The sequence below is a fragment of the Ischnura elegans genome, chromosome 7 (assembly GCF_921293095.1).
Source record: "Ischnura elegans chromosome 7, ioIscEleg1.1, whole genome shotgun sequence".
NCBI classification, from domain to species: Eukaryota; Metazoa; Arthropoda; class Insecta; order Odonata; family Coenagrionidae; genus Ischnura; species Ischnura elegans.
Window position 1 is genome coordinate 33825989 of NC_060252.1, and position 16570 is coordinate 33842558.

Sequence of the window (16570 nt, forward strand, 5' to 3'; positions counted from 1 at the left end):
TTTTAAAACACATATCAGCTTGTAGAAAGGCAAACAAACGTCGGCCATGACAGAAGTTGTGAGCTGAATTGAAATCATTTGTCTCACGCAGATAGTAAACCTAAATGATCTAGTAAACTCCAATATTAAACCTAAGCATGCATTTTCATGTGACAAAAAGTATTAAGAACATGTCAAACTACATTACCACAGAAAGAGTGAAAATACCTCGGCTGTAATGTAAAATTTTTAGTGCAACATAGATATTACCAGTATCTTTTGCTATCCCCTGTTGACACCCATTGTACTCCAAATCCCAAATCCCTTGTGCTGCCTGGGAACTGACTGCCTCAATGGTGAAGTGCGTAAAGAGGTGTATCTATGTATTGCATGTAAGATCAAAAAGAGTATCAGGGTAATTTCCTCATTGATTAATTTGGTGGGAATGCAAAGTGGTGGAAAAGTGGTGAAATCTATGAAGCATAGCTTTTCATCTATTTTTACCCACTTGATGACTTGTTGAAGTCTATTTTATTATGTTGAAATTGAGTAATGCATCATAAATTTCAGATGTACGGAATGACTGAAACATTGATTATTTCTTCAAATATCTACGGTCAACACTACACTGTTGTGATGGATCCAGAAAAGGAAGCTCTCTGCCAAAATAAAGTGTTAACCATAGATGGTGGTATGTATGTATTCAGCTGCACATTTGCTGTATTGACGTAATTTATTGTTTATCATGATTTTGATCAACTTAATTATTTTTTTAAAATGTACCATTCAAAATTAAGAAGCTCTGCATGCAAGTTTAATTTGAATTATGTATTGTTTTGTTCTGATATTAGTCCATTGTAGAAAAATGTAGTTTCTTAGGTATTCATTCAGTCATCCCTAATACACTGTGGCTAAAGGAAAAATTTCAATCCTTGGAATTTATAGCTATTATGGGGCCAATGATTAGCATGCTTTGCTACTGCAATGAGATTTAACTAAAATAAACTATTCATTAACTAAAATAAGTATTCATATCCTTAATTATTACATAATTTAAGCCCGTGCAATAGATACCTATTTGTGGTCTCTGTCCTAAAAGGGAATGTTTTACCTTTCAGAATCTTATGTCTCCAATGGTGTTCTCGTTTCTATGGTGGAAGCAAAGGTATTGTTTTTTCCCTCATACTTTCTATTAAATTAATTTATTTACATATTGCCTAATTTAAATATGAAATTTAATCTGACTTATACTCAGGCTGATCTGCAGGAAGCAATTTCTCCCACAAACTTGTTGATATCTCCTGGTTTAATGGTATGAATTCAAAATTTAGCAATCTCAGTGGTCAAAATCCATATGCCAGTGATAAACAACATAGTTAACAACTTTTATCAAAATTCAAAGCTTGCTTTTCACGGTATTGAGTCAGTACATATATTGAAATTTACAGATAGATGACTTTTTTAGGATATGACTTAATCCTATGGTGTCACCAATGCCATTTTTAAAGAAACTGCCAATCGAAATGCTCCTGCATGCTTTATACATTATTTCTCCAGGTAATGATGAGGGTATTTGTTAAGAAAAGCTAAACCTAAACCACAGAGTTGAAGATCCTGATTCTTCTGCCCCTAAGTAGCTCTGAATATATGTACAAATTGAGATGAAAAACAGACTACTCTTTCATTACCCTTCACATATCCCTCCCAAGCAGCAGATGATATCCATCAGATATCTAAATAAGGTTGATATATCCATAATACATTGTTGTTACATGATGGATATTTTGACAATGTTACATACATATCATATTTCATTCACATTCATTTTTCACATCATCATCACTTTTTTTGTCACATCATCACCACTCGTGTTTTGTCCTGTATGTATTTCTTCATGAATTATTTTTTACTGAGGAACCTTTGCTGCGACAATAAATGAAAATTTTTGAACGAATGTTGCCTATGTCTCATTACCTGTTTAGTATGAGTGAAGTTCCACCTTGGTTACTGCTATTTACTATACATACTATTTCAAGAAGCCCTATCCCTGATGGAGAATGCGATAACTACAACGGTCCCCTAATTAGGTTCCTTGTGCATACACGTGTATTATCCGGTTTGTAGTGGACGTAAGACCATTGATACTTGAGGTTTATTCCATGTTTACTGGGGTAATAATGGTTTTTTAAGAAATTAAACACATGTAATACACGGCCAATATGCCAGTTTGGGACAGTTTGTGCTGTTGGGGTTTATGTCGACAATGTTGTTGGGATATTGATTGCTGCTTGGGCTTCTTTTTAAATTTGTGATTTTGGGCACAAATCTATGAGATACTTTACCTTACTCTTTATTTTTCTTGTCTTTTGGAGGAAATGATTAAAGTCATTACAAAAACAAAGAATCATTTTATTTTAACTTACGCCCATCCAACAATATGCTCTTAACTGCAAAAATCATGATCATATACAAAAATACTCACTTTTTTCTTTTGTAAACACCCAATGTAAGACGGTAGTAATATTTTATAGGAACCTTCACTTCTGTGATACATTCCTCAGAAATCCCATATGTACATCAAGTATCTCAGACTTGATACTTTTTTGAAAACTATGTCCTAAATCACAGTATGTCCTTACAACATACTTAGTTCTTCCCTGAAAAATTATATTGCATTTATGTGAAGATGTAACATTTTTTGTGTCCGTATGTTTTAGATTGTGGATTTGGACAATGGAAAAGCACTTGGAAGGCATGCCAAAGGAAGGTTATTAGTGAGGAGCCCTTTAATTATGAAAGGATATTTAGTGCCCTCTGAAAAACAGGTGAGATCAAAAGTACACAGTATCATGAAATTTTTTCTTTTACTAGATATTAATTTTTGCATTACTTGATAAATGCAATGAGTGAGTTGTTCTATTCTGAAATATTTTTGAAATTTTTCTACCGAAAACAACTTTGGGTGAATAAAAAGTACCTTAAACCCTGAGGTGGAATTAATTAATTTCTATAAAAGTTTGGTAGAACAAGGGTGGCTTATGCCAAGGTTGCATGACTGGCAAATATTGATCGAGGCCTAGTTCCTAGATGTACGTATAAGAATAGTCACTGTTGTACCCAGATGGCACTGAACCCTCCGTATCTAATTTGTAAGTACATAGTACCCATTGACTACGGGGATACTAGGCCGCTTCGTCACTTTTCGGTAATGGATAATATTCAATCCCGGCCTGTCGACGAAGCGCGTACGTAGCATGTGAATGTCCGCTATGAAGCACGTACGATAGGATACGAAGCGCGCAGGAACACAGAACTCAGGCTAATCTCAATCGATTAGGTCGAAAATTAGATATATCGTAACTCGCTTAATCGAAAAATGTATCGAACGCATCACAATCGATAGCTACCGACCGTAGCAAGAACCTTAATATGAATCATTATGAATTGTAAGTTCTCAACAGGTAAATAATACTATATCATGGTATTTAGAATTCATGATACAGTATTATTTACCTATTGAGAACTTACAAAACTTATTCGGCCACTTAAATAACTGCGAAAAATGAGATTCTCAAGGCTGATTCACGCATCCCCAGCATCCGGCATTCTTAAGTGGCTCGTACTTACTTGGAAACCGTGAGATGTTAATAAGAGTAAATTCTTATTAATTTTGACACTAAATAAGACATCACATAGCTCACGAGCATTAAAAAGCTTACCCTAAAGCCTGACGGAATAAAATTTTTAAATAAAAATTGCCGATGAAACAGGATTGCTGACACATCTGCTATTAGTATGATCGAATTCATCAAAATGCAAGCAAAAATTAACATATAGTTCAGTCTCAGCTACTAAAACTTACCCATATCAGGCGCTAAAGTATTTGAAAAATTATTTGAGATGAGTAAAAGTCTCTAGGTCACTGCAGTAAATGTATCAACCTATTACAAATATGAAAGTCCTGACAAATCACCAGCATAAACACTTGTAAAATAAAACATGTTATCTCTTAGATCACACCTCCGATTTTACATTTACTTTGCATGAAGTCACCACCACAAGAAATTTTAAAGAGGCAGGAAAGAAAAAACCCACAGAAATACTGTACATATATTATGTATTTTCTATTGTCAACCACAATAATATTTCCAATTTTCTCTTCTATCCCACATCTAATTTAGCGAAACAATTACTCTTATTCTCTTTCGAATAGAAAATTATTTAAAAGAGGACTGGTCGATACATAAAAACTATCTTCAATACTTTCTCCGATGAACGTCCACTATCACAGCATCAACTTGCACAAATCAAATCCACATCCACAAATATGTCACTTCTGCCACAATGTCTGTCTTCTTGGCGACAGGTAACAGTGAAGCAATGGTACCTTCCTCCAATCTGGGCACCTTCAATTCAGCAAGAATTTTCTCCTCGTCTTCTCGTCCAAGGCCACAGATTATTTTCTGATATCACAAGGTGCGATGTGAAGCTCACTCACCTAAAATTAATAAATAATAAAATACCATGTAACTTATTAGGTCAAATCATTTCCAATTTTTGGTATTTCTGCATGAGAAATCAAATTACTAGGCTCGTAAATATAGTAAATATTTGTATGCCTGATATTTTTATTGTTTTAAACTATAGCATAAGATAATTTGAAATGATGAAAGCCGACGTGTAATACACCATAGGGCAAGCTAAGAAGCAATATTCGATCCTATAAACTTGGCAGCTTATTCCTAGTTTCTCCTTTAACCACACGTTTACCGAATGAATTAATACAAAAAAGACAACTAAAATGCAAGAATTTTCAAAAGAATTGCTGCTACAATATTTTGAATCACCATTTTTAGTACTGAATAGTACTTCAGTACTGAATAGTTTGGGATGTTGATGCATCAACATCCCGAAGCCACTTCTAACTTAAAATTACATCCAAATAATTACAGCGAGAAAGAGTACATACCTCACAGTTTTTCGTAGGGGTGAAATGTTTTCTTCTTATCGCCCAAATGCACTTCTTCTTCAACTCAGGATCTTTTGGAAAGCTAAAAACTTGAATCATGTCCCGGAGTTTCCATTACATCCCGACAATACACACACGAAAGGCATTTTTAACAAAAATATCTCACAAACACGTTTCTGAAGCCCAGTGAATGAAATTAAAGAATAAGGGAAACTTCACCATTACCAGACACTCTATTTTTCACAAACTTAACCACAAAAATCCCTGGAATGTGGTGAGACGTGACGTAAACGATGCGATCTCCAACGGCTTGTGCCGGCTTGTGAAGGCATGTGATCTTTCTAGGAGGATATGGCACAATGGCACCACCCGCGAAAGAAAATAGTCCCAGACCAAATACAGTTTTATCGATGAGATACAATTTTATCGATGCATATGATTTTGCCAGTCCTCTTGCATCTTTTTTCGTCATTAAAGGAAATAAAGAAACAAAACCTTTTCAGTAACTTCCTAAGCGCGATTTTTGTATCTTGATGGTCCACCCTCGTATTCAGGTACAAAAACTTCCTGTGCCGTCTGGGTAAATGGCCGAATAAAAATTTTCAAATGTATTGCGTTTTTATTTCAGCTTTGCTGTGTCCATCTTCTTTAATTTCTTGCCATTATATAGCATTTATATCTAATTTACCATTTAAGGTAACAATTTTGGATCCAAGTAACCTTAGATGACTTCCTTTTTAAATCTCTTTTGCTTGAATCTGACTCACATTAGCTCACTTGTGTCTCACGTACCATGCTAATAACTCATAGTGTATTGTGTTGCCAGTATACAGGGTATCTAAAGGATAAAATCATCTTCCAAATATTCCCTTTCAAATTCTATGTATATACTAAGATGTGATGGAATAGAAAACATCGTGTATTTGCCCATGGATGTCTCCTTTCTGAGGGATGTTTTGTTTAAGCTTGAAATTTTGTGTTTATCAAATTTTGTATTCTATCCATTACGTCTGTGCAGCACAGTATATATTTGAAATAATAAGGAGGAGGGAAAGTAAAGAAATACCTACGTATAGTAATAGTTCATCTCATTTTTTGCCTTATATTTTGTGGAGGATATTTAGCATCAACATGTTTTACCATGGAGGAGAGTGGTAAGTAGTAGAGAGAGTCTAGTATGAATCCCTTCTTGGATACCAAACAATGTAAGTAGGTAGTTGATAAATTGCTGTTGGGTTTGCGGCCGTGTCTCCATCGTTGCTGATTTTTCGATGTTTAAGTTTTCCATCCTCCTCTGGGCTGGATCACATCAGCAGAAATGGAGATCTATACCCAGCAGCAAGCCCAGCGGCAATTCATCCATGTCATACGCCAGGAAAACATTGGAATGTACATAGTAGGGGTCATCAAACAACTTTTTTCGAAAGTCAAAGTTCGACATATTACAAAATGTAGCCCGACGTACCAAATGAACGGAGAAAAAATTTTGTTCATGTAGGTTGACATCCTACGGTTGCACCAGGGCCGTTTATGTTAAGCTTAGGCAACCCGCAACACATTCCCTCTTTTTACGCTATTTCGGCGATAAATGTCGTGATTTTAATGATTTTTTCAGCCGATTCTGCACCAGTCATGTATGAAATAGTCGAGGTAAGCAACATAGGTCGAATAATAACGTTTATTATACAATCACCGGTATTAAAATGCAAAGAAATGTAAAAAACTTTGAAATTTCTTAATTAATGGAATATATTTTAATTTGGTGTACTCGTATGGGCATGATCGCACTAATCTGACCCTACTGTTTATATACAACAACATTTTTCCCCTCTCTCATCCTAGAGTAAGGATCTCCTCATCTCCCTATGGCCCGCCTATGAACTGATATAAATACACTGGTCAGGGATGTGAAAAGCCCTGATGCCTTCATCTGGCGAATAGGTCTTTCTTGCCTGCAATATCCTTTGGAAGGCTACTCTTCGCGCTTCGACCCTTTCATCATTCACCAATGAGGATGTTTTCGGGATGAGCAAAGAACGCTTTGCTCTGGATGAATTTCTCGAGAACTCTACTTTTTACGGAATTGTCTTATTCTCTTAAGCATTTCCCTGATATGTTCTGCTTCTTTAATCTTCCAATTTTTATTTATTGTGAACCCCATAGGAATATAGAGTTTCATCATAGTCTCGGTTATTGAATTCAAAGCCACTGTTGGTCGTCTTGTTTCTATGTAAACGCGGATCACTCTGTTGGCCGTCATTCCCCATCTGCTGTTATTCATTTCCCCATTATCGCGATAAGCCAGCTCTTGTGGGATGTATCCCCTGGAAATACCATGAGCCATGTCCAATGAATAATTTTGGTATTTGCTGATGAAAGATGAATTTAGTTCAGGATCAGGTAGACCAAGATCAATCGTCTGAAATTTCATTAGAGGTAGCTGCACACAGGTCTTTAGTTGGCGACCAACTGACCCAATGTAGATATTTGGTTCCGTCGTTGGCTCATCAAATTTCTCCATTATAAGTCGAAGAGGAAGTTCATCTGAATGCAGAAGGCACTTAAATCTATAAGGCACGCCCGAGACGCACGTCGATAAAACATATAGCGCCTCCCTTCCAGCCGGTCGCGGTGTTCGAATGTGATCCGTCACAACCGATGCACCGTATGGAAGACGTGTCAATTATAGCAGCTTCAACTAATTCGAGGATAGAGTTTCCGAGCCATTCTGTTTCTCCTGTTTCAGTTTATGCATGTCCCAAATGAACCCCGCCGGGTTCTGCAAGGATGACTACATGCTCTTCGGTTATGTCGTGATGCGCACTTCATTGTTGCTGCACAATTCCCTGATTTTCGTCTTCTCTTTTCTTCCCTTGAAGAACAATGCTATCCTCGTTTGATCTCTAAGCTTTTCCATATCCTCTGAAGTCGTAAGCTCTCTGTCTTTCTTCCTTTGTCACGCAATTTTCTTCCGGTCGACAATCATCGATGCATTTTCAGGTGTGACCTGGCTGACGTCTTCAAACGCTCCAGTCACGAGGGTTGCTGCAAACCGCTGGCTACGTTGTGCCTTTTCACCGATTGGCAGGTCACAGGCAGCTTCAGGATGTTGCGCGCAGAGCTATTATAGGATGGGCGGGAGGATGGTTGCCATTCGTCGCCGAGCACAGGTGGCGAGTCATTTTGAACTTAAGAGCACTAAGACTTGAATTTAGAACCAATTTTCTGGGCAAATGATGCCCTATTTTCAAATGATTCGTCCGTTTTTATCATTTTTTTTTCTTTGGTTGCCTTCTTCCTATGTTTTTTGTGGTTTTCCAATCAATGGTCCCAATCACTAGTTCTCCGGTTGATCTTTGGTCTAAAACTTCTTAAACTTCTTAAAAAAAATCACTTCTTCATTTTTAATTTACGTCTTCGGCTTACAAATACACTAGGCCAATTTTGGAAGACACATTGAGGAAAATAAAACAATATTTTAACATCTTCCTTAAATTAATAAAGTCTCGATGGGCAACAGAGGAATTTTTCTTCTTTGTGCTCTTCATAATTTTTTTACATTTCGTGTTGTATCTCTAAACTGCCATGAGGATGCCGCGGTTTGACATTAAAGGTCCAGACACGTCGTTCTACACTTGGTCCACTCTGTCGGCGACAACATGGGCAATCTCCTGGGCAGATTGATCAAATTCTCATCTTTCTTGCATCTTTTCCATCTTCACCCATTAGTAATACTTCATAATATCTTCATGTGTGGGAAGATATCTCCCAAACATCTGTCGAGGAGCGCCAAAGAGATGACTCTCAACTGAAGAGCGTGTCAATACATTCATTGTTTATTTTAGTTGCTTCTCCATTAAAAAAAATCACTTCGGCACGAAATCCTTGCCTCACAAAACCTTGCGAAAGGCCATCCACATGTACAAGACAATTCATCAATAGCGTACAGGGAATATGTATATAGTAAAGGAGAATAGAGGGGAAATGGAGAAAAAGGAGAGGATACCGGCAAATGTTACTTTGTTTTAATTTGTATTTAAATAGCCTTCAGCAGCTCACTTCCTTCCAATCTGTTTAATTACCATTTATCTCCACCAATTTTGGATACAAAAAAGATTGCATCTTAACTGGTACGTCATAAGACTTGAAGGGTGGGTAGTAATGGGAGAAGCTCGAGTTGGAGCGCCCTCCACGTGGCGAGTTCTGCGTCTCCCTGAGAGCCAGAGTGGCACCTGTTCTCATGGTGGGTGAAGAACTGCAAAATTTGGAACACGGAGTCATTTTCGTAGACGATGTAGCCTGAGCAGTGCGTTGACATTAGTTCATAGGGTTCATAGGCCGTAGGGAGACGAGGAGATCCTTACTCTAGGATGGGAGAGGGGAAAAATGTTGTTGTATATAAACGGTAGGGTCAGATTAGTGCGATCATGCCCATACGAGTACACCAAATTAAAATATATTCCATTAATTAAGAAAATTTCAAAGTTTTTTATGTTTCTTTGCATTTTAATACCGGTGATTGTATAATAAACGTTATTATTCGACCTATGTTGCTTACCTCGACTATTTCGTACATGACTGGTGCAGAATGGCTGAAAAAATCATTAAAATCACGACATTTATCGCCGAAATAGCGTAAAAAGAGGGAATGTGTTGCGGGTTGCCTAAGCTTAACATAAACGGCCCTGGTGCAACCGTAGGATGTCAACCTACATGAACAAAATTTTTTCTCCGTTCATTTGGTACGTCGGGCTACATTTTGTAATATGTCGAACTTTGACTTTCGAAAAAAGTTGTTTGATGACCGCCCCTAGTACATAGTCTTTCAGCTGCAATATATTGAGTTCTGGATTCAAATCTTTGGAAAAGCCCTAGGACACCCCTAACAAAAATACATAGTTACCTCGGGTTTTGAGGTGGTCATGCAAAAGAAGCTAGCCTCAATAACTTTAATGAGTAGCATTAACATATGTGTGACTTAGTGAGGTTGCATTGTTGGTTTGCTACAGGTGAGATACTATTTGAAATTATCTGTTTGAATAATTATTTTGAAATTTCTGGAGGGAATGAATACATATTCATCCATAAGAAACTGATCTCTTCATTCATATACATATGTATTTTAAGTTGGCAGATTTTGAGAACTATTTTTTTATTACAGATTATATTAATTAAGTTACCATTGAGAGTACTACATTGTAATGTCTGTAATATACTTATTGCTTTTGTAGTCGTGTACCATTTGGAAATATTTACTGCAGGTATTGACAATATGGAATTTCCTGGTAGAAATTAGGGTAGGTGAGCTGTAGTGGTACCTATCAAACCAAAATTGAGTAGGTGGTTTTTTTTTTGCAGTAATTATTGTTGGTTTCATGAGTCTAAGTTCAGGACTGAAACTGATGAATGTCTCTCACTCCTTAGGGAATAGTCTCAAAGAGAGATGAGAATGGATGGTTTGACACTGGAGACCTTGGCTTCTTTGACGAGGATGGGCATCTTTACATCATTGAGAGGATTAACATGATATTCAAATACTTCATGCACATGGTAAATAAAAAATTTTGATGTAGCTCATTACATATACTACCCAGTGCAGTGTTTTACTATGCCTATGCTTCGATTTTTGGTGTATACAAATGATTATGTATTTCTAATTACGTTTCTTTTCTTCACTTCATTGCACACATTGCAACATAACTTTTCTCCAATAAAGGTATATGCATAAATTATAACTTCATAACAGGTTTAGCATTAAATGCTAATAATCTGTAAAATTAATTTGCCTCAAGTCAAGTTTTAATTTTGAATAATACAGTATATTTTGAATAATAATTTGCCACTCAGTACTGTCAATACAACTCTTTCTCAGCAATTAGCCAAATTAAGTTTTTTTCCCATTTGGTGTATTTATTTTTTTTTTATTTTCTCAAAGAGATAAATGTGATTCGCATGTGCCTTTTTGTTTCGTGCAACTTTGACAATCACAAAGTCGCTACAATACCACATTGTTCCTCAGATAAGCATTTTAAATGCCACCCATTGCAAAAATCTCAGCCTTTTACCCCAACATTCCTTGAATCAAATTGTGAAATTTTGTGGTCATTGGTAACATTCATAACCTAATTTATACTGTTCCATCAATACCTCATTAATTAATATTAACTCGTGAAGAATTGTACGAACAATATGATACAATGAATAATTTTATTATGATTCATGTTTCAAAACATTTTACAGAGTTGTTTTGAATCTCATTCTCCATCTTTTTGTTATTGACTTGGGGAAAAATTTGTATTTACTAATATGCAAGTTGGAAAAAATCTTGCAGCTTTATTCTTCCCATGTGAGGTATATGAATAAAATTATACTATTTGGCATCCATGCTTGTGGTATACATGTATGCTATGTGATATATTAATAATCTCTACTAGTATTTTTCTATCCAAAAACTAACTTAATTTAGCATAGCTATTCAGTCGAATAAAAAATAGCTAATGAATTCAATGTCATGACTATGATTAACATGAAATTTGATTTCATTGACTGTTACGTATTGTGAAATGATATTCTTTGCAAGCCTTTTTGTTCATTCTTAATTTTATATGCTTTCTTCATTTGTGAATTCTATGCACTTCTTCTACAAATAGGTATCACCAGCTGACGTTGAAGAGATAATTCTGCAGCATCCTTGTGTTCAAAGTGTAGGAGTTGTTGGGGTACCAAATCCTGAAACAACATCTGCAGCGTGGGCTTATGTTGTGATCAAACCAGGAAAGAGTGTGACAGAAGAAGAGATCAAGCAGCATGTGGCAGGTATAGATTCTTAAATTTCCAATGTGCAAAATTATAATTATAGTTTTATCATCATTCTAGAATACTATCTGGTCTCTTACAAAAAATTTTTTGGTAACATCTGTGTAGACTTGTTATAAGTATGGAGTGTACCATTGATGTACTAAAATGGTTATTTTACTTAGGCCACATGTTTAAAGGCCTGGTTACACGATACATACAACTTGTACGGGTTAATGTCTAAATGTATGAACGGGAGAATGAATGCCAAAATGCACCGTGTAACCACCCAACTTGTGCAAATGCATGCACAGAAAATAGAACCTGTTCTAATTTGGTTCATGCCTTCGTACTTGTTCTGTTCCGGTCCACCAAAATCATTCACGCAAACGTACATTAACTTGTGCGTGTTAATGTACGGTGTAACCAGGCCTTAACAAAAGAGTCCATCACTATTATTTTAATGTCTTCAGTGTGAGTAACTTTGTGGTGACATGGCCCAATCTGTGTATATTTTGAGTGACATGTGTTACATAACTGTGGTGTGCACCAAGTTGAGTACAGTAATGGCAATCTTGAAAAGGTATAATTTTTTTGAAACTTGAAACTCATGGAGCCCACAATATACAATGAGGTGTGTACTTGAGAGTACAATGTTTTTAACTACAGTGAAAACCTCCATATAAAAGATTCGATGGAGCCAGGAAAATGTCGACCTCGTTGCAAAGGCCCTCGGTGTACGGAAGTGTTTTGTGGGTTGCGTTGTCGTAGGATGATAAAAGTTCACGAAATTTTAATGATATAGGCAGATATGAATGAAATATCCTTTACAGGCACCACTTAACCCTTTCACACAGAATGTTGATGGTAGTCAAAGGGCATTTTCATATGCCAGAGACCCAACATTGGCTTTATCTGGCATGGATTTTTCAACGCAAACGAACGAACAATGGCTAGGCCCAACGTGGACGAGGGGAAGTGAATTCTTATGTACCAATGGTCAGAGGTATTCAGGCCCTGCCTGAGACCCAGCTTAGCGGGGACTTAGTGCAACCCCTGGGAAATTGGACCCAGCCCTTCTACTCATCTCTGATCTACATATTATCCTCCTCAGAGCAGGAATTCGATGTGAAGTGGTTATATTGTCTGTGCTTTTTGTAAAGAAAAATTTTGTTGCCTACTCCAACTTTTTATATTTTGAAATGAATTATTAGTTTTTTATATGCGTTAGCAATTTCGACTCAAAATTTTAGCATACCAATTAACAGACTTCTAGTATTTAAGTCTTACTGTTAGTACTTAGTGTTTACTCACTTCGTTATTACTCAGTGAGATATGGGTGGTGGCATCAACGTGGAACCCATGAGGAATCCATGTACACTTGTGAATGTATGGTGGTGGTGGATATTGAGTGGCTGGACCAATGTGGAATCCACGTTGGCTTCAGGTGGATCTATATTGACAGGTATAAAATATCTAACGGAATTTCTAATTGGTCAAACATAACTGTCTGGTATATAAACATTAGAAATCTGTTTAAAATCCTACAATACTTAAAAAATTATAGTTACTCTTATGTGAGTGTAAATTATTGAAAATCAAAAGCCATATTTGTTTAAAGAAACACTGCTAATGCAATAAGGTAACTGTGGACTCGTGCTAAGAAAAGGTTAAAGGTTTGTGTTCAGTGGTCGTGGTAATAGTGGAGCGCTCCATTGAGTTGGGTCCTAAATTGGAGGGATGAGAATACCAGGTTAACTCGGCTGCAAAAAAGAATTCTGAAGAGAGTGGTTTAAAATATTCTCATGCTACTCTTAACATGGAAAATATTTTCCTCTTGTAGACATGGGTAGGAAAGGGTTAAAAACTGCTCTATGGGTTTCAATTGTCACAAATGGTTGTGTTTGTACTTGCATTTGTCTTTTATCCATTTGTATCAACATTATTAGTAGGAGGTGGTATTGAGGTCGCATTTTGCTGTGGGGGGGCTGCTCTAGGATTAGAGGGGTAAGGATAGCTCAAGGTGGTGACGGCTCCACCCTTGTGGAAGATTCCTTAGGTCTGCTGATGAGGTTCCAGTGTCTTTTCCTGGGTGTCCACTAGGGTACCTCGTTTTGCCACTTTTTTTAGGAGTGAATCGTAATACCAGTAAAAGTTGCATACCTGGATGGGTATTACAGATATGATTTTTTTTTTAAATCGGTTAATATCTTCTGCTCGCCATTTTGTTTTGAAAATTTTGAAATTTATAGCAAAAACTTTAAAAATGTAAATAATTATGATTTGGTTTTGGCAAGCTCTCACTTTTTCCAATGGGGTATAGCATTGTTCTTTCCTTGATATTTCAGGCCAAATACATCAGCTCCATTGCTTTTAATTATCAAGAAAATGATCTTTTACCGTATCCCCGAAAGCAGTTTTGTGGTGTAGGCAACCACCATCCTCTGGGTGTAGTGGGGATAATCAAAGGAAAGTGGAATAGGTTCATAAAAATGTGTTATTTCATAAATATGTACAGTATAAGGCACCTGCAAGGTTATTTCATTCATGATGGAATGTTTCCGTCCAAATTCTGACCTGAAACAACCAATTTTAATTTTGGAAACTTTTTGTATCGTTTAGGTATTGCTCTCTTCTAATTTTGAAACTCATCGGCCCCTCCATGGCCTACAATCATAATTCCTTTGGTTGTACCCTTGGCAAAAGCATCAATCTATACCTGAAATTTAAATTTTTGCCAGATAATCTTACCAATTTTAGGCGGAAAGTTAATTTCAAACTAAGAAACTTTAAAACTTTGTCCACGAACTGAAATTTTTTAAGATATTGTTTGGGAGTTGTGTGATAATAAATTGTGATGATGAAAAATATTGTCATGCTCAAGACATCAGGAGCATTTTCAGCAATTTGGGCTAAATCTAATTTCTACAGCCGAGCTCTATATTTACTTGGGTGAAAATATTTCAGTATCATTACAGACAAAGGGTTTGATTATATTTTGAATTTCATTTTGTTGCAGAAAATATGCCATTCTACAAACATCTCCATGGAGGTGTTGTGTTCATGGATAAACTTCCGGAATCTCGAGCGGGAAAGATTGACAGGGCAGCACTTTTAAGACTTTCTAAGACTAAATAAGGAATGATATATTGGTGAAAAACATGCAAAGGACTGAGCAGAAATGGAGATATTGAAGTCAAATGTACCCAATGCATTTTGAGTGTAGCATCTATATTCATGCAAAGACACATTGCTACTGAGAACCATAACAAGATCCACTTGTCATACAATGAGCTCCTTTCAGATGTTTTGTAAAAATATTTCCTCAAGAAAAATATATCCTCATTCAATTATTTGTTGGCCAGATTGTCCAATGATGATGTATATTTAATTGCTAAGGTGTTCATCAACTTAGTGGAAAAGACTCAAAGCTTACTTGCATATATTCCAAAATGTAACCTCAAATTATAGGCAATCAAATACTGACTTACCTCCCAGGATTGTGTGGTGAGCATAAAGGAAGAGCTTATTTATACCATTCAAAGAAAATTCTGGTATTAATAACAGATTCAACTTTTCATTGAATGTATAGTTAATTTTCCTCTGAAATTCACTGTAACTCAATGTACATAAAAATTAAATTTTATTACTGAATCCTTCTTTATAAGTGATTGCACGAAAGAGTGTTCCATTGTTCAGGCTGCCTACATTGAACAATATATTTCACAGATGATCAGAGCATATTTTTGATGTAAAATGGATTATATAGAGAGTTTTAAGAGTCTCTAAATATCTGCGAAAATAGTGCGAAAAATCCACAGAGGAAAAATCATTCGCCTTGACCGGGATTCGAACCCGGATCCCTCGATTTCCGGCCGAGTGCTTTAGCCAGTTAAGCTACCGAGGCGTCATTCTCCCCTGTGGAAATTTGTGGACTATACCGGACAAGGTGGTATGGACTGCTGAGCATATGATGCGACTAGCAGTCCAGGTCGTGCGCATGGCGCCACAGCCGGAGAGCAAAGTCCGTCCTGCCTGTCCGGTATAGTCCACAAATTTCCACAGGGGAGAATGACGCCTCGGTAGCTTTACTGGCTAAAGCACTCGGCCGGAAATCGAGGGATCCGGGTTCGAATCCCGGTCAAGGCGAATGATTTTTCCTCTGTGGATTTTTCGCACTATTTGTGCATTGCGGGTGACTCCGTAAAAAGTTATCACCGTGGCTAGTCCCGGTATACTTTCATAACTCTAAATATCTGTTGGAATTTTAAGTAAAACAAATTTAGTGGAGTTTGCATTGTATTTCACTGCCTCAATGGACACAGTGAAATACAATGCAGCAATATATTTGGAATGAAATGCCTGTACTCAGCCAAAGATTTATTTCAATATAAATGAGAATGGCTCATTAAAATTGAGAACAAATATTTTCTTGGAGCAGACATAGAACATTAACATAGCTTATATAAACAGAACACAAGCCAAGTACGAAATGTAGCTTTTATGAAATATTAAAATTGAAATCCGATTGACACACTCAAAAGGTTCATTTCAGAAAATATCAGCTAACGATTGCTAAATACATCTTGAATGCAGTTAGCATACATTCCTAAAAATGCAGTGAATCAATATCCCATTCAAAGTGAACCCATTACCTTCCCTATTTACTGATTACGAATTTATTAGAATTAATAAGTTAGCTTGTTTCCTCGTTAGTATTCGTGAGTTCCTCTTTAAGGCCTCACTGCACCAACACAGGGCTCTCCCGATCCAACGATCCAACTTACTATTTCCTTGGGTAAACAGAATGTAAAATAAAGCAATTTT

The 16570-nt window shown here is 36.6% G+C and overlaps 1 protein-coding gene across 1 annotated transcript in view; it reads left to right on the forward strand.

Annotated features, from left to right (window-relative positions):
- LOC124162240 (4-coumarate--CoA ligase CCL1-like) overlaps nucleotides 1-15312 on the forward strand; it is a 34922-nt gene extending 19610 nt beyond the window's left edge. The window contains exons 8-13 of the mRNA XM_046538705.1: nucleotides 550-670; nucleotides 1098-1144; nucleotides 2697-2804; nucleotides 10373-10498; nucleotides 11599-11764; nucleotides 14763-15312. Coding sequence (XP_046394661.1) covers nucleotides 550-670; nucleotides 1098-1144; nucleotides 2697-2804; nucleotides 10373-10498; nucleotides 11599-11764; nucleotides 14763-14881 — 687 coding nt within the window. The 3' untranslated portion in view covers nucleotides 14882-15312. The remainder of the gene's footprint in view (nucleotides 1-549; nucleotides 671-1097; nucleotides 1145-2696; nucleotides 2805-10372; nucleotides 10499-11598; nucleotides 11765-14762) is intronic.
- Nucleotides 15313-16570: the final 1258 nt, after the last annotated feature.